Consider the following 23,818-nt stretch of genomic DNA (forward strand, 5'->3'; position numbering starts at 1 on the left):
GGGCAGATCACGTAAGGTCAGGAGTTCAAGACCAGCCTGGCCAACATTTTTAGTAGAAACCCTACCTCTACTAAAAATACAAAAATTAGCCGGGCGTGGTAGCACACGCCTGTAATCCCAGCTACTTGGGAGACTGAGGCAGGAGAATCCCTTGAACCCAGGAGGCGACGATTGTAGTGAGCCAAGATTGTGCCAATACACTCCAGCCTGGGCAACAGAGCAAGACAGTCTCAAAAAATAATATAAAATAAACATAAAGGACAGTAACAAGCATTGGAGAATATACACAGAAGTTGGAATCCTGGTACGTGCATTGCTGTTGAGAATGTAAACCGTGTGGCCACTGTGACGCTCAAAACATCAAACAGAATTATTGGTAACCCAGCAATTCCACTTCTAGGTATGTGTGCAAAAGAATTCAAAGTAAGTGTTCAAATATTTGTATACAAATGTTCATGGCAAAACAGTTTACAATAAACAAGTAGCGGAAACGGAGCACACGTCCATCAGTGATGGACAGAATATTACGCAGCCATGGAAAGGACTGAGGCACTGATTCGTGTGAAAGAACCTCGAGAACATTATGCTGAGTGGAAAGACCCAGACACAAAGGTCGCAGAGTGTTGATTCCGTTCACTGCAGGGGAAATGACCAGAACTGGTAGATCCACAGCCACAGGACACCGACCCCATTACCGGGGGCTGAGGAGGGGGAGTGGGGGGTGATTGCTTCAGAGCCACAAGCCCCTTTTGGGGGGCTAATGTTTCAGAACTCCACAGAGGTGATGGTTGGACAACGTGGTAAATAACTAAATGCCACTGGATTACATTCTTTAAAATGGTTGATTTTATGTTATATGAATTTCACATCAATAAAAAGCAAAGGTGAAAAGGCCTCACCATACTTTCACCATTTTGTAACCAGCTTCATTCATGCAACAGTGTATCATAAACATTTATCCAGGCCAGGCAGCTCATGCCCATAATCCCAACATTTTGGGAGGCTGAGGTGGGCAGATCATTTGAGGTCAGGAGTTTGAGACCAGCCTGGGCAACAGGGTGAAACCCTGTCCCTGAAATACATAAAAAAATTGGCCGGGTGTGGTGGCTGCCACCTGTAGTCCCAGCTACTTGGGAGGCTGAGGTGGGAGGATCCCTTCAACCCGGGAGGCGGAGATTGCAGTGAGCTGTGGTCGCACCACCGCACTCCAGCCTGGGTGACAGAGCAAGACCCTGTCTCAAAGCCAAACCAAACCCAAGCAAAACAAACAAAAAACCCAGGATTTTCTATTTCATCATTTTAGATGCCCTATTAAACATGGTATATGTTTCCTGATTTCCTTTTTTTTTTTTTTCTGAGACGGCGTCCCGCTCTGTTGCCCAGACTGGAGTGCAGTGGTGCAATCTCGGCTCACTGCAAGCTCCGCCTCCCGGGTTTATGCCATTCTCCTGCCTCAGCCTCCCGAGTAGCTGGGACTACAGGCACCTGTCACCTTGCCCGGCTAGTTTTTTGTATTTTTAGTAGAGACGGGGTTTCACCGTGTTAGCCAGGATGGTCTCGATCTCCTGACCTCGTGATCCACCCGTCTCGGCCTCCCAAAGTGCTGGGATTACAGGCTTGAGCCACCGCGCCCGGCCAAAAAAATTATTTTTTGAGACAGGGTCTTGCCCCATCATCTCGGCTAGAGTGCAGTGATGTGATTGTGGTTCACTGCAGCCATCTGGGCTCAAGTGATCCTCCCCCATTGGCCTCCCAAAGAACTGGGATGACAGGCATGAGCCACTGTGTCCAGCTTTGATTTTATTTTTAAGCCCTTTAACTATCTGGCAACAACAAAAATTGTCCCAAGACTGGTCCTCACCACTTATACCTGCGTGCCCTGGTCCAGACCACAGTAGCCCTTCACGCGTGTTCCTGTGGACACGTCTGGGTGGTCCTGCTCCCGTACTGACCCCACGGCCTGCTTTTCACCCAGCCGCCAGCTTGATCCGCACAAAACCTCCCATGGCTCTCCTTACCTCTCAGGGCGACCAGCCAGGCCTCCGTTCCTGCATTGTGGCCTCTGGCCTCTCCCGGCGTCCCCTCCGGTCACCCCACACCTGCCCCCCATCCCAGGCTCTTGGCTCCAACGCCTGGGCCTCTGGGCCATGCCTGGCACACACATGCACGCTCTCACCCCAGCCCCTGAGACCCGTCCTCAGCCCTCCATCCTCCACACATGCCCCACCATCCTCCACCCTCTTAACAACTTCAGCCGCGGTCTTTCTCTCTCACCAGATTGTTAGTTCGCTGCTACACCTGCCTTGTATGTTTAATAAAACTAAATTGTAAAATGTAAACATGTGCTGAATCTTAAGTTCCCAAACCTTCTGATTTTTTCCCCCTTTCTTTTTTTTTAATAGCAATGGGGTCTCACTAGATGCGACCACTTGCCCAGGGTGGTCTTGAACTCCTGGGCTCAAGTGATCCTCCTGCCTCGGCCTCATTCTGATTTCTTAATAAATTCAATAACATCCTTCAGTCTTTCTCCTTAAATGATAACCCTAAATGGTTTGTTTGAGACGGAGTCTCGCTCTGTCGCCAGGCTGGAGCGCAGTGGCACGATCTTGGCTCACTGCAACCTCTGCCTCCTGGGTTCAAGTGATTCTCCTGCCTCAGCCTCCCGAGTAGCTGGGATTACAGGCGCCCACCACCACGCCCAGCTAATCTTTGTATTTTTAGTAGAGAGGAAGTTTCACCATGTTGGCCAGGCTGGTCTCTAACTCCTGACCTCAGGTGATCTGCCCACCCCAGCCTCCCGAAATGCTGGGATTGCAGGTGTGAGCCACCGTGCTTGGAGATAAACCTAAATGCTTTATTCAGTGTGCATTTGAATTTAGAATCTCGAGGCGCATCTGATAAAACACTCCCAAGTGTAAAAATTCTGAGTCTAATTTTTTACAACTTTAATTAGGTGTGATTGACACACAGCAAGCTACATCTATTTCATGTGTAATTTAATGAGCTCTGACGTAGGCACCTGGCAACCCATCAAACACGGGTTTTTGTGCTTCGTCATGTCTCTACGTAATCCTCAGCCGCGGGGGATCACGACAAAGCTTCCTGCAGAGCCAGGGTGATCTCAGGTGGGTGAGCTCCATCAGGGTCCGAGGCCTGGGCCAGGTGCAGGGCTGACATGGGGCCCTGGACTTGGCTGTTGCAGGGGTCTGGCCTCACAGAGGCCAGAGGACGGGGCTCATCCATCTGGAGGAGTCTACCAGCCTGCAGCCCACTCCTTCGCTCTCATTCAAATCTAGACCCTTCCCCGCCTTCCCGTCTAGTCAGTCACCGCTCCTCAGCCACCGCCCTGGATGACATCTGATTGACTCATGGCTTCTGATCACACATGGCCTGTGGTCAGAGCTCGAAGGTCACTCCAACAACAGGGCTGGGCCTCTGCCTGGTCCCACCGGACAGGATGAGCTGGGAAACCCCACAGGTGTGCCACAGCACTCTGAGAAAGTCACACCAAGTCTGTGATTCCCTGTGGCCACCTTTCCTAAGAAACACGGATTGCTGACGTCCGAGGCTGGGCTGATTACACAGGCAACCCCTCCCCTCCAGGTCCCATGAGGGGGAGCCTCCCCCTGTCTCTCCCCTCCAGGTCCCATGAGGGGGACCCTCACCCTGTCTCTCCCCTCCAGGTCCCATGAGGGGGACCCTCACCCTGTCTCTCCCCTCCAGGCCCCATGAGGAGGAGCCTCACCCTGTCTCTCCCCTCCAGGTCCCATGAGGGGGACCCTCACCCTGTCTCTCCCCTCCAGGTCCCATGAGGGGGACCCTCACCCTGTCTCTCCCCTCCAGGTCCCATGAGGGGGACCCTCACCTGTCTCTCCCCTCCAGGTCCCATGAGGGGGACCCTCACCCTGTCTCTCCCCTCCAGGCCCCATGAGGAGGAGCCTCACCCTGTCTCTCCCCTCCAGGTCCCATGAGGGGGACCCTCACCTGTCTCTCCCCTCCAGGTCCCATGAGGGTGACCCTCACCCTGTCTCTCCCCTCCAGGTCCCATGAGGGGGACCCTCACCCTGTCTCTCCCCTCCAGGTCCCATGAGGGGGACCCTCACCCTGTCTCCCCTCCAGGCCCCATGAGGGGGACCCTCACCCTGTCTCTCCCCTCCAGGCCCCATGAGGAGGAGCCTCACCTGTCTCTCCCCTCCAGGTCCCATGAGGGGGACCCTCACCCTGTCTCTCCCCTCCAGGTCCCATGAGGGGGACCCTCACCCTGTCTCTCCCCTCCAGGTCCCATGAGGGGGACCCTCACCCTGTCTCTCCCCTCCAGGTCCCATGAGGGGACCCTCACCCTGTCTCTCCCCTCCAGGTCCCATGAGGGGGACCCTCACCCTGTCTCTCCACCTGGGACCAGGAAGGCCGAGCTGCCACCACCTGACCTGGGTCACAGTCTCACAGTCCTGGATCCCATCTTACTGGGCTGGAGCCTCCCCACCCACTTGGCAGGCATGTCACCGCCCAGCTGCAGCCCCATGTAAGAGCCTCCTGGGAAAGCAGGACCTGGGACAGGGCGGAGGGTCCCATTCTACACGGCAGACCCAGTGGGCCATTTACAGCCGCCTGGTGTCTGGGGGGCTGGGCCCCCGGGGAGAGGGTCTGCAGGTTAGAAGCATGCCTCTGGCTGCGTTAGGGAGGACAGAGTGGAGAGGCAGGCCCATGACCAGGCAGGGCTGCTGTTCCAGCCAGGGGGAGGCACCCAGCTGGTGAGGGGTCGGGGGAAGGTGGAGCCTGGTGCGCTGGACAAGAGGGACCCTCTTAGACCCAAAGGACCTGGCAGGGGATGCAGGAGCTGCACACCTTTGGGGAGCAGGGGGCCCAGAAGTCCCGAGCCAGACACCTGACCCCACACCGCCACGGACAGGGCCCCCGCGCTGGGCCACGCATGCCTCACCGCCTGGTGCCGTCACCGGGTGCAAGGTCGACCCACAGCCGCCTTCAGAAAACTCCGACCCACTGGAGACCCAGGCCCAGCTGTCCTGGGCGCACTGCTGCAGGGAGCTAGGGCTTGGCCATACCAGGCTCCCTCAAGTCCCTGCCACTAAATGACACTTTCATCCTTGCCTTCCCAGAGCCGGCAGGGCAGAAAAACCCAGGGGGCTCATCAGGTCCTGCGAGGGGAGGGCAGAGGCAGGTAGGTGGTGGAGGGAGGAGTGGTCAGAGCATTGTTTGACTCCTCTGGAATCTGGCTGCTGTGACCTGCTTTGGCCGAGGGAATGTGGTGGAGATTTCACTATGTGCATTCTGGACCTCGGTCTCAAGAGACCCCAGGCTTCCACTGTGCCCTCCTGGAACGCTGGCCTTGTGTTATGTGTTAGGAGGAAGCTGACCAAGGGGGGGTAGGATTCCAAGCTGCACGGCCCTGGCAGAGCGCCCGGCAGCTGAGGGACAGCAGCCCCGGGTGTCCAGCATGATGCCACGTGGCCCTTCCCAGCCAGCTAACCTTGGCCCAGGGCTGCAGCCTGCGTGAGGCCCCGGGAAGCCGCTGGCACCGCCCTGATCCCCGCTCTGAGAAAGAATAGGCAGGTGGTGCTTAAGCCACCAAGGAGGTCAGGATTCCACACAAGCTGTGGTCTGCCCACATGAACGGGAGGGAGGGAGGGTGAGGGGCAGACACAATGGCTGGCCAGATAGGCTTCCCTTGATAAGGAGAGGAGGACAGAGGGGATGAGGAAGTCGCAGATGCAGGCCGTGCACAAAGACTGCAGATCTCAGGGCTGGTGGACAGCAGAGCTGGGAGCTGGGAGGCGGGCAGAGAGAGTGAAGAGGCTGGAGTGTAGAGGGGTGCAGTTGGGAGAAAGGACCCAGTGGGGTAAGTGGGGAGGGGACAGGACCCCTGAAGGAGAGGAAGTCAAAGTTGGAGAACTGCCGGTGTGGCAGTTCTCCCATGGCTGGGAGAGTGACAGGGAGCAGGTGTCCCCTCCTGCAGGAAAGGGGTGCCAATGACTTCAGCATGGTGAGGTCTGGTCACAAAGCAGGGGTGGTTTTGGTGGAAAAGGAAAGTAGTCTGGGAGTGCCAGTGAGGAAGGACAAACGCACCGACCTCGTCCTGGTGCAGCGGAAAAAAAAGCAGCACCTGCTGGGAGCAGAAATGGACTGGGAAGGCATCCCAAACAGGCAGGGTGGGGAGGAGACATCAGCACCATCCCGCTTGGGGACACAGCTCCCACCGCTGCTGAGAATGCGTGCAGGTGGGGTGGGAGTGGCACCAGCCTGGTGCTCCTGCTTCTGCCTGAGTCCTAGTCTCTCTCCTGCAGCCTGGATTCCTGCAGCCCTGGCCTTCTACCACTACAATCCCAGCAAGCACCCAGGAACAGCTCTGCGCCCACATCGGCTCTCCAGGAGAGAAACTCACGCCGGCCCCAGCCTTGGTTCCTCAGTGGCTTTGGTCCCAGCTGCCTGAGTGCACAGCCCACTGCCCTTGGCAGGCGTTGGGGACCATGCTGATGACTGCCTGCAGGGGTGGCTACAGGTCTCTGATGTCAGGAGCTGGTGTGTGAGGGGGGTGCTGAGGGCCATGGCGAGATGGTAGCTGCCACCTTCAGGTCAGAGGTTGGGAGGGGAGGTCACGGCCAGCACCTCATAGGCCCTTTGGGGACATTGGCTGGGGTCATGGAGTGCGGCCACAGTGGCCCCGATGTGAGGAGATCCCCCCCACGAGGCTGAAGCCCCACAGGTCCAGCCTAGAAGACACCCTGGTTTTCCCCATAGGCTCTCCACTGACGTGTGAATGTCCTCATCAGTCACCCCCCTTAGCTAACACCGGGCCATGCAGATGCCCTGGGGCCACTCACCATTTGGAGCTTGACCCACTCAGGGCCAGGAAGTTGGCTGGATTTCAGCGGCTCCCAAGAAGCACCTGTTAGATGGGGAGGAGGGGTGGGGAACCCGCTGAGCCTCTGCCTCTGTGGGAGAGAGGAAGGGATCCCCAAAGGAGGGAGCAGGGGTGAGGAGGGCCCCAGCCCACCTCCACTATTCCAGTCTTGAGTGCCGCAGCACAGATGACCCCAAAACAGCATGCTCAGCAACCACCCTACTGTATGCAGGCGGTCTTGGAACAGGGCATGCTGGGACCTCAGCTGGAAGCTGCTCAGGAGTCTGGAATCCGATTCTGGTTCCTCCACCGGGCCTCTCCTTGAGGCCAGGGTGGGCTCCCTCCCAGCACCGCAGCTGGGTTCCAAGAGTGACTGTCCCAGGACAGCGAGGTGCACGTGGTGTCTTCCAAGTCAGCCTCAGAAGTCATGTCTCGCCAAACACCCCATTCTTCCTGGCTGAGGCTGTCATGTAGAAGGCATTTCAAGGTACGGGGATGGGAGATACTGTCACGGCCATCTCTGAAAAACGAAACCTGCCTCCAACCCCGGGAGTCACCATCCCCTGCTGCAGCCCAGGGTCCACCCCCACACTCAGAGCAAGGGAACCCCAAGGCCCTCAGGAACCCTGAGGCGCCTACCACAAATCAAGACCAGATTCGAGAGGCAGGGAGGGGACCGTCAGAGGCCAAGGGCACAGACCCCGAGAGACAGACACACAAACGGGAGCTGTCCTGTGGCAACGATGGCGGGAGGAACACAGGCCCTGGAGACCCTGAAGTGGGCTCTCTGGCGGGGGGTGGCAGGGGGGGGTCTCTTCCTTTCCCAGCAGAGCAGAGGCAAGTGCAGGTGGCCCCTCCTGCCTCTGCTCAGCGAGGATCCCGCCTGCTCCCTGGGGGCAGGAACCCTGGCAGAGGGGCATCAGTGCTCACTATGAGATGGACACCGTCAGTCGCTTTAAAAGTAGAATCTCCTGGCCAGGCACGGTGGCTCACACTTGTAATCCCAGCACTTTGGGAAGCTGAGGTGGGTGGATCACCTGAGATGGGGAGTTTGAGACCAGCCTGACCAACATGGAGAAACCACATCTCTACTAAAAATACAAAAATTAGCCGGGTGTGGCGGCACATGCCTGTAATCCCAGCTACTCCAGAGGCTGAGGCAGGAGAATCACTTGAATCCGGGAGGCAGTGTTGTGGTGAGCCGAGATTGCGCCACTGTACTCCAGCCTGAGCAGCAAGAGGGAAACTCCATCTCAAAAACAAACAAACAAACAAAAAGCTCCCTTTTACAGATGAGGAAACAGGTATAAGGAAGGGAAGTGAGCCCATCCAACAACCAGTGAGGGGAAGATCAGCCCCAGCCACGCTTGGCAGGGAGGAGGCTCAGGCCTGTAGTTCCAGCACGTTTGCAGGCTGAGGCAGGAGCATTGTCTCAGTCCAGGAGTTCGAGACCAGCCTGGGCAACACAGGGAGCTCCCCGTCTCTAGAAAAAAAAAAAAAAAAGAACAACGATTCTCAGGCCCTTCCTTCCATCCTGAACTCCCTGCCTGTTTGGGGACTGGAGGAGGCCCAGAGCCCCCCAGAATCCCTTCCCAAGTCCGGGCCCAGAGGCTGGGGAGATTCAGGCCGGCAGCTCCCCTAGGATGACCCCCAGCAGGAGACGGCGGCGACTGCGGCCACTGGGGACGCTCGCGGGCTTTCCCGCCCTGGCCCAGCGCTCCCGCCGGGGAGGGGACGCGGAGCGAGGACGAGGAAGGGACGCGGGGCGGGGCCACCGTCCACACCATTTCCAGGGCTGCGGGGCCGGCCCGAGCCTCTTCAGCGCCAAAGCGCGCGCAGAGGGGTCAGGGCGGGAGAGCCGGGTTCCACTGGGTGCTGCCGGGGCTTAAGTGCTCGCGGGGCCACCCCCGAGACGCCAGCCCAGCCCCCGCGGCTTTCCCCAGTCGGCGAGGGGCGTGGACAGCGTCTCCGCGGAGATGGCGCCACCCCCACTCCGGCCTCACAGTCCCCCGGAGGCGCGCGCCCCTGTGCCGGCGGCGAGGTGAAGGGGGCGCCGCAGGGGCACCGCGGAGGGCCAGGGTCAGCGCCGAGAAGACGGGACCTCCCCGCGTGGGCCGCAGGACTTTGCTTGGGCCAGATTAGACGTGGGGTCCGAGGGGAGGGGAGGCTTCCGGACAGAAACCCCGGGTCCAGGTGCCCTGGCAGGGATGAACCTGCCAATCAGCCGACTCCCTGGCTCAGCAAAGCTCCCCAAAAGGTTCCCCAACCCCTTCCCGGCCAGAAGCTCCCGGTTCCCGCTGGTCCAGCTGTCCCTCCCCACTTCCCTCCACCCTGCGCCCCCTTCGCACCCTGGAAATGCCACGCCCTCCCCTGAGGCTTTCCCCCTGAGGACCTCCCACGCCGCAGAAGACTTTGGGACTACCCAGTGGAAAGGGCTTTTCTCCCCCAGGCCACCAACAATTCGGTTCTCTTACAACGGCGTGACTGCTGAGTCTGCCGTCGGCCTCCTGCCCGGATTAAAAGCCCAGGAGGGTCTCCACACCCGGGCCCAGGCCCGGCTCCCCAGGAGGCTCAGGAAGCCTCAGCTGCACGGACGCGCGAGGCCGCCGGGGACCCCGAGTGCCGAAAGGACCAGCGTACCCCGCAGGGGCATTCGAAATAAAAACAGCAAACCCGAAAATAACCACAGCCCTGTTTTACGCAACCTGCCCCTTTGCAGTTACACACATTAACAGTGACCCCTCATTTTTCTGTGAACCCCACTTTGCTGCTGCCGAGTTCGCCAGAGGGACACCCGGAAGCAGGTGGCGACAAGGACCCCATGACATCATCCCAGCAGGTTTGCGTCACCGCCCCGGGGCCCGGTGACGTCACCAGCTCGCTCGCGTCACGCGCACGTCCTGCTCCTCGTGGTCCTGCCCTGCCCGCGCCATCACCGGCCCTGCCCCGCGGGGTCACCCGTGCGCCCCTTCACCGTCCGCTGCCGCCGACCTTCCCCCGGCTCTGTGGTTCCCAAGGCTTTCTCTAGCCCTCCGTGCCCCAGGCCGCACACCTGAGGGCGGGACCCCCGGAGGCAGCGCCGGTGTCGGGTCAAACTCGGAGACCGAGCAGAGCCCAAACCGGGACCAAAGGGAGGGCGGGCGGAGGAAGCGAAGAGGCTGGAGACCCAGGCTCGCCCACCCCTCGGCGCCGCGGGACCCTGCGCCACTGGGGAAATTTCCTTCCCGGCTTCCCGCGCCGCCAGCCCCAGCTCCGTCCCGCCCCGGCTCCGGGCCCCCTGGGCGGGAGAGCGAGCCCCGAGACTCCGCCCAGCCCCGGGGATCCCGGTCCCCGTTCGCCCCCAGCGGCCCCTCCCGGCGCGCTGCTCGGCCCTGGCTGCAGCGGGGGGCGCGGGCTCACCCGGCCTTTGTCGTCCGCGGAGGCCGCGCCGGGAGCCGAGGCGTGACTGACAGCGGGCGGGGGAGGAGCGCGGCCGCCGATTGGCCGGCGCGAGTGTGGGAAAGAATGCGGAGCCGGGTTCACACACCCCGCGGCGGCGAGGCCTTAAATAGAGGAGCGGCCTGAGGCGCGCGCGGGCCTGGGGACGGGACCCGCCCGAGGGTCTCGGGCCGCCGCGCGCTCGCCGCTCGCCCGCCAGCCCGCTCGTGGTCCCCGGCGGCGCGCTCCAGCCGGCACGGGGAGGCGCGGGGCGCACCATGGCCGCAGACACGCCGGGGAAGCCGAGCGCCTCGCCGATGGCAGGAGCGCCGGCCAGCGCCAGCCGGACCCCAGACAAGCCCCGGAGCGCGGCCGAGCACCGCAAGGTGGGGTCCCGGCCGGGCGCGAGGGGGGCGACCGGGGGGCGGGAGGGACGGAGGAACGCGGGACTCAGCCGGTGCCCGACCCGCAGTCCTCCAAACCAGTCATGGAGAAGCGGCGTCGAGCGCGCATTAACGAGAGTCTCGCTCAGCTCAAAACCCTCATCCTGGACGCCCTCAGAAAAGAGGTAAGTCGGGAGCGAAGGCCCGAGACCCGGAGTCTGGGGCGCAGCTGAGCCTGGACCTCCCGCCCATCCCCGCCCCCAGAGCTCCCGCCACTCGAAGCTGGAGAAGGCGGACATCCTGGAGATGACCGTGAGACACCTGCGGAGCCTGCGTCGCGTGCAGGTGACGGGTGAGGCGCGGGCGGCCGCGGCTTGGAGGCGGGGGGAGGGCGCGGGACTCCCCGGGCCCGGCACCGACCGCTCCTCGCCTGTCGCTCCTGTAGCCGCGCTCAGCGCCGACCCCGCCGTCCTGGGCAAGTACCGCGCCGGCTTCCACGAGTGTCTGGCGGAGGTGAACCGCTTCCTGGCCGACTGCGAGGGCGTCCCGGCCGACGTGCGCTCCCGCCTGCTGGGCCACCTGGCAGCCTGCCTGCGCCAGCTGGGGCCCTCCTGCCGCCCGGCCTCGCTGCCCCCGGCTGCCCCCGCAGAGGCTCCTGCGCCCGAGGTCTACGCGGGCCGCCCGCTGCGGCCGTCGCTCGGCGGCCCCTTCCCCCTGCTCGCGCCGCCGCTGCTGCCTGGTCTGACCGCGGCGCTGCCCGCCGCCCCCAGGGCAGGGCCGCGGGGCCAGAGCGGACCCTGGAGGCCGTGGCTGCGCTGAGGCTGTGGCCCTGGGACTGCATCGGAGGGGCCGCGGCCTTTGCCGAGACTGTAGCAGAGAATACGTATTTATTATTCCAGAGGCCGCGTCACTAGTTTTCCTTTTCTGTCTTGGTGAAGAGTCGACTTTGGGAGCGCCCCGCAGCCACGCCGCGCCGGGGTCCCGCCCTCCTCCCAGGGCCGCGGGCCGCAGGTGGCTGGGGGTGTCGGGCGGACCCGGGGCGGGCTGGGGGCGGGACCGAGGGCAACCCCTCCGCTCCGCGCCCTCCCCTCCCCTTCCCTCCGCAGCCTCCCTTCCCTCCGCACCCCTGCAGCCCCGCCCGCGCACGCGCCCTCTGCCCCTTCGTCGGGTTTGCCTCGCTCTGCGGTGGCGGTTGTGAGGTTCCCCCCGGAGGCCCGGATGGGAAGCTGAATGTCCCTGAGTGCCCAGAACCTTCCCAGTGCTGGAAGGCGGTCGCGCAGCATCGCCAGGCAAGTTACTTTCTAGAGGCCGCTTTCCCGACTCCCAGCCCCCGGACCGCGGAAGGCAGAGGCTGCGGTCCGGAGCCGCGCTGGGGTGAGGGCGGCCGCCGTTGGCCCTGAAGACCCGCGCTGGGTTCTCCTGTTAAGTGACAGCTGCCCGTGCCCACCGCAGACCCCTCCCCCAGATGTCTGTGCGGGGAGGGCCCGACGGCAGCGCGCGCGGGTCCGAGCTGGGCTGCGGACACTGAGTGCCAGGGCCAAGGACGTCGCTCACGAGGGCGTCGGCCCGGCTGGGTAAGGGAGGTTCCGCCTCCCCAGTGGGTGAGGACTGGGGGCTCCTCCCTTATAGCCCTGAGCTCGTGCCGTTGTCGACCACCGAGTTAACCAGGCAGCGCCGGACGTACCCTGAACCACCAAGGCCGTCGCCATCCCGGGTCCTGTGTCGGGTGGGGGGGTCTCGGCGCAGTTCCAGGCACTCAGCAGAGGCAGAGAGTCCCTCTGAGCCGCGCCAAGGGCCATTTCCCAACTGGGGCCGATTTCCCAACTGGGGCCGAGTTCACCAGGGCCCACGGGAGGCGAGTGAGCCGTCCCACCAGCGCTGGCCCTCCAAGGCTCCAGTCTGTGCCTCCATCAGGAGCCCCCGGGCCCTCCAGGACACAGCCGTGCGCAGCTTGCAGGAGCCTCGCAGTCGGGCCACCCCTGGCCCCTGGCTGCCCTGCCCCCTCCCTGATCTCTGAGGGCCAGGCCAGTGACCCTGGGCGTTGGGCTGGGGGCCGCACCCTTGGTCCCACCAGCAGTCCTACCCCCGGGGGTCCTAGTCCCAGGGGAGCCTCAAAGTAGGCCTTCTCCTTGGGAGCTTCAGACCCTATGAGGGAGGCCTCCTCAGCAAGGGGAAGGGACCGTCTTCTTGGGGCAGGTGGAAGCTCTGCGTGGCCAGGGGAGGGGAGCTGCTCAGAGAAGGCGGCAGTGCAGAAGGGGAGGGAGGGCCCGGGGCAGCGAAGCTGCGAGTGTGGGGAGGAGCTCAGGGTCAGGAGGGGCACCCTGCAAAGTCACCCCAGCTGTGGGTCCTAAGAGGGCAGGACATCTCTCCACCAGGCCCTGGCCTCAAATGCCCTCTCCACTGTGGCTCAAGGGCCCTTTGTAGCTGTCCAGGGACCACTCCGGCTCTGGGGGAATCAGTGGGCAGGCCCTTCGCACTCTGCTCCGCACTACCTGGCCCCGGCTTCTCCCCCGACTTTCCTCCTAACCTGTCCCATCTGCCACAGGCTTGGTGGTGTATCATCCAGGCCCAGCTGGACGGGGTTCCAGAGGGCGAGGGCCGAGTCTGTCCGGAAGCTCTGTCCTCAGCACCTAAAACGGAAATGGACCCACAGGGACCTAAGCCATTCGTTTGAATGACAGAGCTGGGAGGTTTGGGTTAGACTAAGGAGGTCTCAGGAAACACACCCTGAGGAGCTAGACTGGACGGGCAACATAGGGGCTGTCCTGGGCTCCCCCTCAGGCTGCCCCCTTCCCAGAGCCCCCTGCCCCGGCCTCTGGGAGCCAGCCTCTGCCTACACCCAGCCAGGACGCCCGCCACAACCTGCGTCCTGTGGCCCCAGACGGGGGTGCCGCCTCACGCAGAGGTCCTTCTAACCCTGCCCACCGTCCAGACGTTTCCTGCCCCTCCCCGCCTCAGGTGGAGGCCGCTGGGCAACTGGGATCTGGCCCAGTTCCCCGCCCCTGCCCCTCCCCAGGGATTTTTATCTTGGCTTTTGGTTTTCTGCTGAATAATAGATGAAAGTCATCTTCTCAGTGGAGCGGGTGTGGCTGGTGGCCCCTAGTCACTTCCAGTTCACCTCCCACTGCCTCCTTGATGAGGACCGAGGGTCAATAAATGTTTGCTGAATTCCTTTGCCTCTGTGGTGTCTGGGCTCGTCTGTTGTGGGGGGAACTGGGCAACACAACTGCAGATAACAGGCTTTTGAAATCTGGAGAACCTCTGTCCCTTGTTGACAGAAGTCTAGGCCAGACCGTGAACTCCAGGCGCTGGGAAGTTAGGGATGGGGGTGGGACTGGGGCTGTCTGGAGCCCGGGCTTGTGAGAGGTGAGGCCGAACTCGCCCTCCCTGGTCCCTGTGCTCACCTGGGTCCCAGCCTCCTCTGGCTCCCCTGGCTCCAGGACTGTCTCCTCACCATGCCTGGCTGCTGCCCCACTGCCCCCTGGAGCCCCAGGGCTGTACCCACCTTGGACGCAGCCAGGGCAAGGGGCCTGGGGTGGCAACCTCCCTGATGTCCCACCAGCCCCTCCTGGCATTCACACCTCAGTGTCCTGAGGGTCCAGTGGTCTGCAGGGTCAGTGGGGTCCTGCCAAGGTGATGAGCTGAGAGTGAGACACTGTCTCAGAAAAAGAATCAGTTGACCATAAATCTGAAGACCTATTTCTGAACCCTCAGTTCTGTTCCACCGATCAATACATCTATCCTTGTTCCATTATCAATCACACTGTCTTCTTGATGACTGTAGCTTTGCAGTAAAGTTTTTTTGTTAGGTTGGGTTTTGTTTTGTTTTGTTTAGAGAGAGTCTCTGTCACCCAGGCTGGAGTACAGTGGCACGATCTCGGCTCGCTGCAACCTTTGCCTCCTGGGTTCAAGCCATTCTTGTGCCTCAGCCTCCCTAATAGCTGGGATTACAGGCACCCACCATCACACCTGGCTAATTTTGTATTTTTAGTAGAGATGGGGTTTCACCTTGTTGACTAGGCTGGTCTCGAACTCCTGACCTCAAGTGATCTGCCTGTCTTGGCCTCCCAAAGTGCTGGGATTACAAGCTTGTCACTGCACCCGGCCCACTCTCAGGCGTTTCTTTACAGCAGTATAAGAAGGGATTCACAGTCAGCCTATAAGGTCAGCATAGAGCGTGGAGAGAGGAAACTGGTGGGCAAAGGAAGGCGGTGGCATCTGAGCCATTGGGCTCACTCTGACCTGGACAGGGCAACGGGTATGGGGGACCCTGGGGGTAGGGACAGGTGGAGCTGGGGCAGCTCTCCTCTTCTGGGACTGACTCCAGGTACATGTATACCAGTTGAACTTGTCCCACAGCTCATCATTCTTCTATTTTTCTGTTGCTTTTTTTTTGAGATGGAGTTTCACTCTGTTGCCCAGGTTGGAGTGCAGTGGTGTGATTGTTAAAGATGGTTCTTTCCTCCATTGAATTGTCTTGGCACCTGTGTTGAAAAATCAGTTGACTGTAGGCCGGGCACAGTGGCTCACGCCTGGAATCCCAGCACTTTGGGCGGCTGAGGCGGGCGGATCACCTGAGGTCAGGAATTCAAGACCAGCCTGACCACCATGGTGAGATCCCGTCTCTACTAAAAATACAAAAATTAGCTGGGCATGGTGGGGCAGAAAAGACCTGGGGGACAGAAAAGAAGCTTAATTAGCTTGTCCTTCTACAGGCTGGACAGGTAGCATGGTGCTGACACCTGCTCAGCTTTTTTTTTTTTTTTTGAGATGGTCTTCCTCTGTTACTCAGGCTGGAGTGCAATGGCATGATTTCAGCTCACCGCAACCTCTGCCTCCTGGGTTCAAGCAATTCTCTTGCCTCAGCCTCCCGAGTAGCTGGGATTACAGGCATGCACCACCACACCAGGCTAATTTTTGTATTTTTAGTCGAGATGGGGTTTCACCATGTTGTTTAGGCTGGTCTTGAACTCCTGACCTCAAGCAATCCACTCACCTCGGCCTCCCAAAGTGTTGGGATTACAGGCGTGAACTACCATGTCCGGCCCTGCTCAGCCTTGGGGGAGACCCCAGGAGACTTCCAATCCTGGCAGAAGGAGAAGCGGGAGCAGGCAGGTCACATGGCCAGAGCAGGAGCGAGAGGGGATGGGGGGTGGGGTGCCACCCACTTTTAAACACCAGATCTCCTGTGAGCTCATGTACTAACCCAAGGATTGTACCACAGGGGGTGGTGCTAAGCCATTCACGAGAAACCCACCCCCATGGTCCACACCTCCCACCAGGCCCCACCTCCAACACTGGGGATTACAGTTCAGCATGAGATTTGGGTGGGGGCACAGATCCAGACCATGTCACTGACCATGGCTTGTGCCAAACACATCAGATGGCAGGGCTGGCTGTGCTCCAGCATGGGTCCCTCCAGCTGCCAATGCCCCCAACCATGGCCTCTTAAGCCCCAGGCCCAGTGGCACCCTTGGTCTTGTCCCTCCCAGCCTGGGTCAGGGATGCTCTGCTGGCTGTGGCCAAACTTCCTCCTTCACATGCATGGGGAGGCAGCGCGAGCTGTCGGCGGAGACACCTGGGGGCCAGGACATCACGTTGTGTGCCCATGCACCTTCTGTTTCTCCAGTCTGGCTTTAGGAAAAGAGGAAGCTCCATCAGCATGTCCCCAGGAAGCTGGTTTGTTGGGGAAGGGGTGACAGCAGCACTCCAGGAGGTGGCCGATGAATCTACCATGCGGGATTTCGGCTGGATTTTTCTTGACTAAGCCAGGGGCTTGCTGATACCAAGCAGGTGGCAGGCAGAAGGCTTTCACCTGCTTCACAAAATCCTTAGGGCTAATGCCTTCTCCATGTGGGGGCAGCAATGAAAGCATGAAGGGTCGCAGAGGATGTTACAATGAGAGTGTCCCCCTGCCTGGCACTCAGGCAAGGACGCTTCCCAGATGATAGATAGAGAAAGGGGACCCTCCCAGATGGACACAGGGACCCTCCCAGATGATGGACACGGGACCCTCCCCAGATGGACACGGGGACCCTCCCCAGATGGTGGACACGGGGACCCTCCCCAGATGGACACGGGGACCCTCCCCAGATGGACACAGGGACCCTCCCCAGATGGTGGACACGGGGACCCTCCCCAGATGGACACGGGGACCCTCCCCAGATGGACACAGGGACCCTCCCCAGATGGTGGACACGGGGACCCTCCCAGATGACGGACACGGGGACCCTCCCAGATGACGGACACACGACCCTTCGCACATGGACAGGAGGATCCCAGCAATGTTATAGATGACAGAATTCATAGACCAGGATAAAAGCCCCTGCTACAACTTACTCCAGATAATCAAGAAGCTATTGCAGGTGTGGTTGTGTGCCTGTAGTCCCAGCTACTCAAGATGCCAAGGCCAGCCTGGGCCACAAAGCAAGATCTCATCTCTAAACAAAAACAGAAACCAACTAGAAAAGCAGAAGCTAGAGGAAATATCGAATGTGTTAGGGACTTTGAAGGTACGAAAATCCCAAGGGGGAACTTCTAGAGATGAAAATTGTGACGTGTGATTTGAGAAGTTCACTGGGTGGAAGTCCCAACAGGTTAGACACTGGAAAGGAAAACAGTAGTCAACTTGAAACTGTAACAGTAAAAACTATTTAAAATAAAACATTTTACAAAACAGAGAAATAGAATGGTGAGCTGTGAGACAACGCTGAGTGGCCTAACATACGTGTAATTGGAGTTGGTCCTAGAAGAGGGGAAGAAGATAAAATAGCTGAAGAAATAATGGCTGGAGTCATTCCAAGCTTGATGAGAACCATAAACCCAGCAGTCCAAGGAGCCTCTCAGCACAAGAACCTGGATGGAGACTCCCAGAGCGTCATAATCACGTCAATAAAATGCCATGATAAAGCAACAGTGCCCACTCCTGCCTCTTACTTTCGACATTCTAGGAAGTTCTTGCCAGAGCAATTAGGAAAGAAAATGAAATAAAAGAGGCCAGGTGCAGTGGCTCACGCCTGTAATCCCAGCACTTTGGGAGGCTGAGGCAGGCGGATCACCTGAGGTCAGGAGTTTGAGACCAGCCTGGCCAACATGGAGAAGCCCCAGCTCTACTAAAAATACAAAATTAGCCAGATGTGGTGGCGCATGCCTGTAATCCCAGCTACTCGGGAGGCTGAGGCAGGAGAATCACTTGAACCCGGGAGGTGGAGGCTGTAGTGAGCTGAGGTCGCGCCACTGCACTCCAGCCTGGGCAATAAGAATGAAACTCCATCTCGGCCGGGCGCGGTGGCTCAAGCCTGTAATCCCAGCACTTTGGGAGGCCGAGACGGGCGGATCACGAGGTCAGGAGATCGAGACCATCCTGGCTAACACGGTGAAACCCCGTCTCTACTAAAAATACAAAAAAAAAAAAACTAGCCGGGCGAGGTGGCGGGCGCCTGTAGTCCCAGCTACTCCGGAGGCTGAGACAGGAGAATGGCGTAAACCGGGAGGCGGAGCTTGCAGTGAGCTGAGATCCGGCCACTGCACTCCAGCCTGGGTGGCAGAGCAAGACTCCGTCTCAAAAAAAAAAAAAAAAAAGAATGAAACTCCATCTCAAAAAAAAAAAAAAAAAAAATATATATATATATACACACACACATATATATGTATATACATATAGGAAAATAAAACAAAAGAAAATCAAAATGAAATAAAAGGCATCCAGGGCCAGTCACGGTGGCTCACACCTGTGATCCCAGCATTTTGGGAGGCCGAGGCGGGAGGATTGCTTGAGCCCAAGAGTTCAAGACAAGCCTGAGCAACATAGTGAGACCCTGTCTCTACCGAAGGAAAAAAAGGAAAAAAATGCAAAAATTAGCCGGGCATAGTGGTGTGCACCTGCAGTCCCAGCTACTCTGCAGGCTGAGGTGGGACAATTGCTTGGGCCCAGGAGGCAGAGGTTGCAGTGAGCAGAGATTGCACCACTGCCTTCCATCCTGGGTGACAGAGTGAGATCTTGTCTCAAAAAAAAAAAAAAGAAAGAAAGAAAAAGGAAGATGTAAAACTTTTCAGATGACATGATCTCATATGTAGAAAATCCTAAGGAAGCCACTAAAAAAATTATCAGAACGAACAAACAAGTACAGCAAGGTACAGAATTCTTGCAGGGCACAAGATGAGTATTTCAAAAATCAATTGTATTTCTTCATGGGCAACAAACAATATAAAAATGAAACTCTTTTTATTTTATTTTTACTTTTTGAGACGGAGTCTCGCTCTGTCACCCAGGCTGGAGTGCGGTGGCGCGATCTTGGCTCACTGCAAGCTCCACCTCCCAGGTTCACGCCATTCTCCTGCCTCAGCCTCCCAAGTAGCTGGGACCACAGGTGCCGCCACCACACCCGGCTAATTTTTGTATTTTTAGTAGAGACGGGGTTCCACCATGTTCACCAGAATGGTCTCGATCTCCTGACCTCAAGTGATCCTCCTGCCTCGGCCTCCCAAAGTGTTGGGATTACAGGCTTGAGCCACCGCGCCCGGCCTACAGTCAACTGATTTTCAACACAAGCGCCAAGACTATTCGATGGAGGAAAAGAATCATCTTTAACAAACGGTGCTGAGACCCCCGAACATCCGCATACACGTGAGGGAAGCTGCTCGCCTCATCCACATCACACACAACGAACTCAAAATGAATGACAGGCTGAGCTTGGTGGCTCACGCTGGATCACCTGAGGTCCGGAGTTCGAGACCAGCCTGGCCAACATGGTGAAACCTTGTCTACTACACATACAAAACTTAGCCAGAGTGGTGGCAGGCGCCTGCAGTCCCAGCTACTCGGGAGGCTGAGGCAGGAGAATCACTTGAATCTGGGAGGCAGAGGTTGCAGTGAGCTGAGATTGTGCCATTGCACTCCAGCCTGGGTGACAAGAGTGAAACTTCATCTAAAAAAAAAAGGGGGGGGCTGGGTGCAGTGGCTCATGCCTGTAATCCCAGCACTTTGGGAGGCTGAGGCGGGCAGATCACTTGAGGTCAGGAGTTCGAGACCAGTGTGGTCAACATGGTGAAGCCTATCTCTACTAAAAATACAAAAAGTTAGCCGGGCGTGGTGGCAGGCAGCTGTAGTCCCAGCTACTCGGAAGGGTGAGGCAGGAGAATCACTTGAACCCGGGAGGCAGAAGTTGCAGTGAGCCAAGTTCACACCACTTCACTCCAGCCTGGGAGACAGCCTGGGAGACAAGACTCAATCTCAAAAAAGAATAAAACAAAATAAAACAGAATAGATGACAGACATAAGAGTTAAAACTACAAATGTTTTAGAAGAAAATAGAGCAGTGAATTGTCATGATCTTGGGTTTGGAAAGATCTTGGGCAAAAACATTCTTAGGTGGTTTGGTGTCCCCAGAAGCTCATGTGCTGGGATCCCCCATGTGGAAGTGTTGGGAGGTGAGGCCTTTAAGAGGGGTTTAGGTTATGGAGGCTCTGCCCTCACAAACAGATGAATGTTGTTATTATGGGAGTGGGTTCCTCAGGGAAAGGGGGTTCAGCCCCTCCTCTTCTCCCTCTCTGTCTTCTTTGCCCTTTGCCAGGAATGACACAGCAGAAAGGAGCTCATCAGATGCCAACACCTTCATCTGGATTTCCCAGCCTCCAGAACTGTGAGAAATAAATTTCTGTTCATCATAAATTACCCAGTCTCAGATATCCTATTAGAGCAGCACAAAATAGACTAAAACAGATACCGGAAGCATAAGTGACCAAAGAAAAATATAGATAAATTAGACATCATCAAAATTTAAAATTTATATTTCAAATGGCATTATAAAAAAGTGAAAAGACATCACATATGGGAGGAAACATTGGCAAAATATATATTGACAAGGAAATTATCCAGAACTCCAGAAAACAATCAATCCTGAACTCCAGAAACAATTAACTCTGAATTCCAGAAACAGTCAACCCAGAACTCCAGAAACAATCAACCCCCAACTCCAGAAACAATCAACCCCCAACTCCAGAAACAATCAACCCAAAACTCCAGAAACATTCAACCCCCAACTCCAGAAACAATCAACCCTGAACTCCAGAAACAATCAACCCTGACCTCCAGAAACGATCAACCCTGAACTCCAGAAAACAATCAACCCAGAACTCCAGAAACAATCAACCCTGAACTCTAGAAACAATCAACCCTGAACTCCAGAAAATAATCAACCCAGAACTCCAGAAACAAACAACCCTGAACTCCAGAAACAACCAACCCAGAACTCCAGGAACAGTCAACCCAGAACTCCAGAAACAATCAACCCTGAACTCCAGAAACAGTCAACCCATAACTCCAGAAAACAATCAACCAAGAACTCCAGAAACAATCCACCCCAAACTCTAGAAACAATCAACCCTGAACTCCAGAAACAGTCAACCCAGAACTCCAGAAAACAATCAACCCAGAACTGCAGAAACAATCAACCCCAAACTCTAGAAACAATCAACCTAGAATTCCAGAAACAGTCAACCCAGAACACCAGAAACAATCAACCCCAAACTCTAGGAACAATCAACCCAGAACTCCAGAAAACAGTCAACTCAGAACTCCAGAAACAATCAACCCAGAACTCCAGAAACAATCAACCCCAAACTCTAGAAACAATCAACCCAGAATTCCAGAAACAATCAACCCAGAACTCCAGAAACAGTCAACCCAGAACTCCAGAAACCATCAACCCTGAACTCCATAAAAAATCAACCCCGGCAGAGCGGGCCGGGCCGGGCCGGGCGGGCGCGGGAGGGAGCGAAGCAGCACGGGCAGCGATCGAGATGCAGCACCGAGGCTTCCTCCTTCTCACCCTCCTCGCCCTGCTGGCGCTCACCTCCGCAGTAGCCAAAGAGAGCGAGTGTGCCTGGGGGCCCTGCACCCCCAGCAGCAAGGATTGCCGCGTGGGTTTCCGCGAGGGCACCTGCAGGGCCAGACCCAGCGCACCCGGTGCAGGGTGCCCTGCAACTGGAAGGAGTTTGGAGCCGACTGCAAGTACAAGTTTGAGAACTGGGGTGCGTGTGATGGGGGCGCAGGCACCAAAGTCCACCAAGGCATACTGAAGAAGCCGCGCTACAATGCCCAGTGCCAGGAGACCATCCGCATCATGAAGCCCTACAACCCCAAGACCAAAGCCAAGGCCAAAGCCAAGAAAGGGAAGGGAAAGGACTAGAGGCCAAGCCTGGATGCCAAGGAACCCCTGGTGTTACATGGGGCCTGGCCCACGCCCTCCCTCTTCCAGGCCCGAGATATGACTCACCAGTGCCTTCTGTCTGCTTCTTAGCTTTAATCAATCATTCCCTGCCTTGTCCCTCTCACTCCCCAGCCCCACCCCTAAGTGCCCAAAGTAGGGAGGGACAAGGGATTCTGGGAAGCCTTAGCCTTCCCCAAAGCAATGTGAGTCCCAGAGCCCGCTTTTGTTCTTCCCCACAATTCCATTACTAAGAAACACATCAAATAAACTGACTTTTTTTGCCCCATAAAAGCTTTCTTTTTTAACATAAAAAAATCAACCGTGAACTCCAGAAACAATGAACCCCAAACTCCAGAAACAATCAGCCCAGAACTCCAGAAACAATCAACCCTGAACTCCAGAAACAGTCAACTCAAAACTCCAGAAAAAAATCAACCCCGAACTCCAGAAACAATGAATCCCAAACTCCAGAAACAATCAACCCTGAACTCCAGATACAATCAACCCTGAACTCCAGAAACAGTCAACTCAGAACTCCAGAAAAAAATCAACCCCGAACTCCAGAAACAATGAACCCCAAACTCCAGAAACAATCAGCCCAGAACTCCAGAAACAATCAACCCTGAACTCCAGAAACAGTCAACTCAAAACTCCAGAAAAAAATCAACCCCGAACTCCAGAAACAATGAACCCCAAACTCCAGAAACAATCAGCCCAGAACTCCAGAAACAATCAACCCTGAACTCCAGAAAAGGGCCAGCCCATGGGTGGATGGTCAGCTGCTTTTGACAAAGGTACAAAGACAGTTCAGTAGAGAAAGGAAAGTCTTTTATTTTCTTATTTTATCTTTTGAGATGGAGTCTTCCTCTGTCACCCAGGCTGGAGTGCAATGGTGCCATCTCGGCTCACTGCAACCTTTGCCTCCCGGATTCAAGCAGTTTCTCCTGCCTCAGCCTCCTGAGTAGCTGAGATTACAGGTGCACACCACCATGCCCGGCTAATTTTTGTATTTTTAGTAGAGACAGGGTTTTACCATGTTGGTCAGGCTGGTCTCCAACTCCGGACCTTGTGATCCACCCACCCCAGCCTCCCAAAGTACTGGGATTACAGGCGTGAGTCACCACGCCTGGCCAGGAGAGTCTTTTCAACGGTGGTTCAAAAACAATTGGATATCCATATGCAAATAAATTAACGGATTCTTACCTCACATCATATATACAAATTAACTAAAAATAGATCATAGCCCTAAATGCCAAATCTAACCATAAAACTTTTTGGAGAAAACTTTACAAATCTTTGTGACCTTTAGGCAAATATTTCTTAGATACAACACTAAAAGAATAATATATCAAGAAAAACGGGCAAATTAGACTTCATTAAAGGAAATTCTCTTTTTCTTTTTTAAAAAATTTTATGTATCCTCGTTGTTAAGCATGAACTGTTTTTCAAAAGACAGTGCTAAAAAAATGAAAAGGCTGGGCACAGTGGCTCTTGCCTATAATCCCAGCACTTTGGGAGGCTGAGGTGGGTGGATCACCTGAGGTCAGGAATTTAAGACCAGCCTGGCCAATAGGGCGAAACCCTATCTCTACTAAAAATACAAAAATTATCCGGGTGTGGTGGTGGGTGCCTATAGTCTTAGCTACTCAGAAGGCTGAGGTAGGAGAATCACTTGAACCCGGGAGGCGGAGGTTGCAGTGAGCTGAGATCACGCCACCGCACTCCAGCCTGGGCAACAGAGCAAGACGCCATCTCAAAAAAAGAAAAGAAAAGACAAACCACCGGCTGGAAGAAGATAAATCACATATCCGATAAAAGACTTACATGCAGAATATATAAAGAACTCTGAGCCGGGTGCAGTGGCTCATACCTGTACTCCCAGCACTTTGGGAGATCGAGATGGGTGGATCACCTCCGGTCAGGAGTTTGAGACCAGCCTGGCTAATATG

The 23,818-nt window shown here is 56.9% G+C and overlaps 1 protein-coding gene, 1 long non-coding RNA gene and 1 pseudogene across 6 annotated transcripts; 2 read left to right on the forward strand and 1 right to left on the reverse strand.

Moving 5' to 3' along the window:
- Positions 1–2,930: 2,930 nt before the first annotated feature.
- LOC117093492 lies at positions 2,931–7,899 on the reverse strand. Of its 4 annotated transcripts, none has more exons than XR_004441166.1 (4): positions 7,790–7,899; positions 7,013–7,322; positions 6,401–6,904; positions 2,931–3,538 (listed from the first exon to the last, which is right to left on the reverse strand). It is a non-coding gene; the product is annotated as an uncharacterized LOC117093492 (long non-coding RNA). The 4 variants fall into 4 exon arrangements; XR_004441168.1 differs by having other exon boundaries at positions 6,401–6,634; positions 6,840–6,904; positions 7,013–7,893; XR_004441167.1 differs by having other exon boundaries at positions 6,840–6,904; positions 7,013–7,893.
- A 1,819-nt stretch (positions 7,900–9,718) lies between these two features.
- On the forward strand, positions 9,719–11,559 carry HES4 (hes family bHLH transcription factor 4). 2 transcript variants are annotated; one of them, XM_033228832.1, is made up of 4 exons: positions 9,726–10,662; positions 10,749–10,844; positions 10,924–11,011; positions 11,105–11,559. In XM_033228832.1, the coding sequence occupies exons 1-4, from the start codon at positions 10,555–10,557 to the stop codon at positions 11,476–11,478; spliced, it is 666 nt and encodes a 221-aa protein (XP_033084723.1). In that variant the 5' UTR covers positions 9,726–10,554; the 3' UTR covers positions 11,479–11,559. The 2 variants fall into 2 exon arrangements, with proteins under 2 accessions (XP_033084724.1, XP_033084723.1); XM_033228833.1 differs by lacking the exon at positions 10,749–10,844 and having other exon boundaries at positions 9,719–10,662.
- Positions 11,560–19,915: 8,356 nt separating this feature from the next.
- On the forward strand, positions 19,916–22,300 carry LOC117093968 (annotated as a pseudogene).
- The last annotated feature ends 1,518 nt before the right edge of the window (positions 22,301–23,818 follow it).

The sequence above is a fragment of the Trachypithecus francoisi genome, unplaced genomic scaffold (genome assembly GCF_009764315.1).
Source record: "Trachypithecus francoisi isolate TF-2019V2 unplaced genomic scaffold, Tfra_2.0 Lachesis_group12, whole genome shotgun sequence".
Taxonomy (NCBI): Eukaryota; Metazoa; Chordata; class Mammalia; order Primates; family Cercopithecidae; genus Trachypithecus; species Trachypithecus francoisi.

Bases quoted from the DNA above. Each gene is read 5' to 3' on its own strand.
- HES4 (XM_033228832.1), top strand. From the start codon at position 10,555: ATGGCCGCAGACACGCCGGGGAAGCCGAGCGCCTCGCCGATGGCAGGA. The intron at 10,845-10,923 runs GTAAGTCGGGAG...CCCCGCCCCCAG, and splicing joins TGGACGCCCTCAGAAAAGAG to AGCTCCCGCCACTCGAAGCT. The intron at 11,012-11,104 runs GTGAGGCGCGGG...TCGCTCCTGTAG, and splicing joins GCGTCGCGTGCAGGTGACGG to CCGCGCTCAGCGCCGACCCC.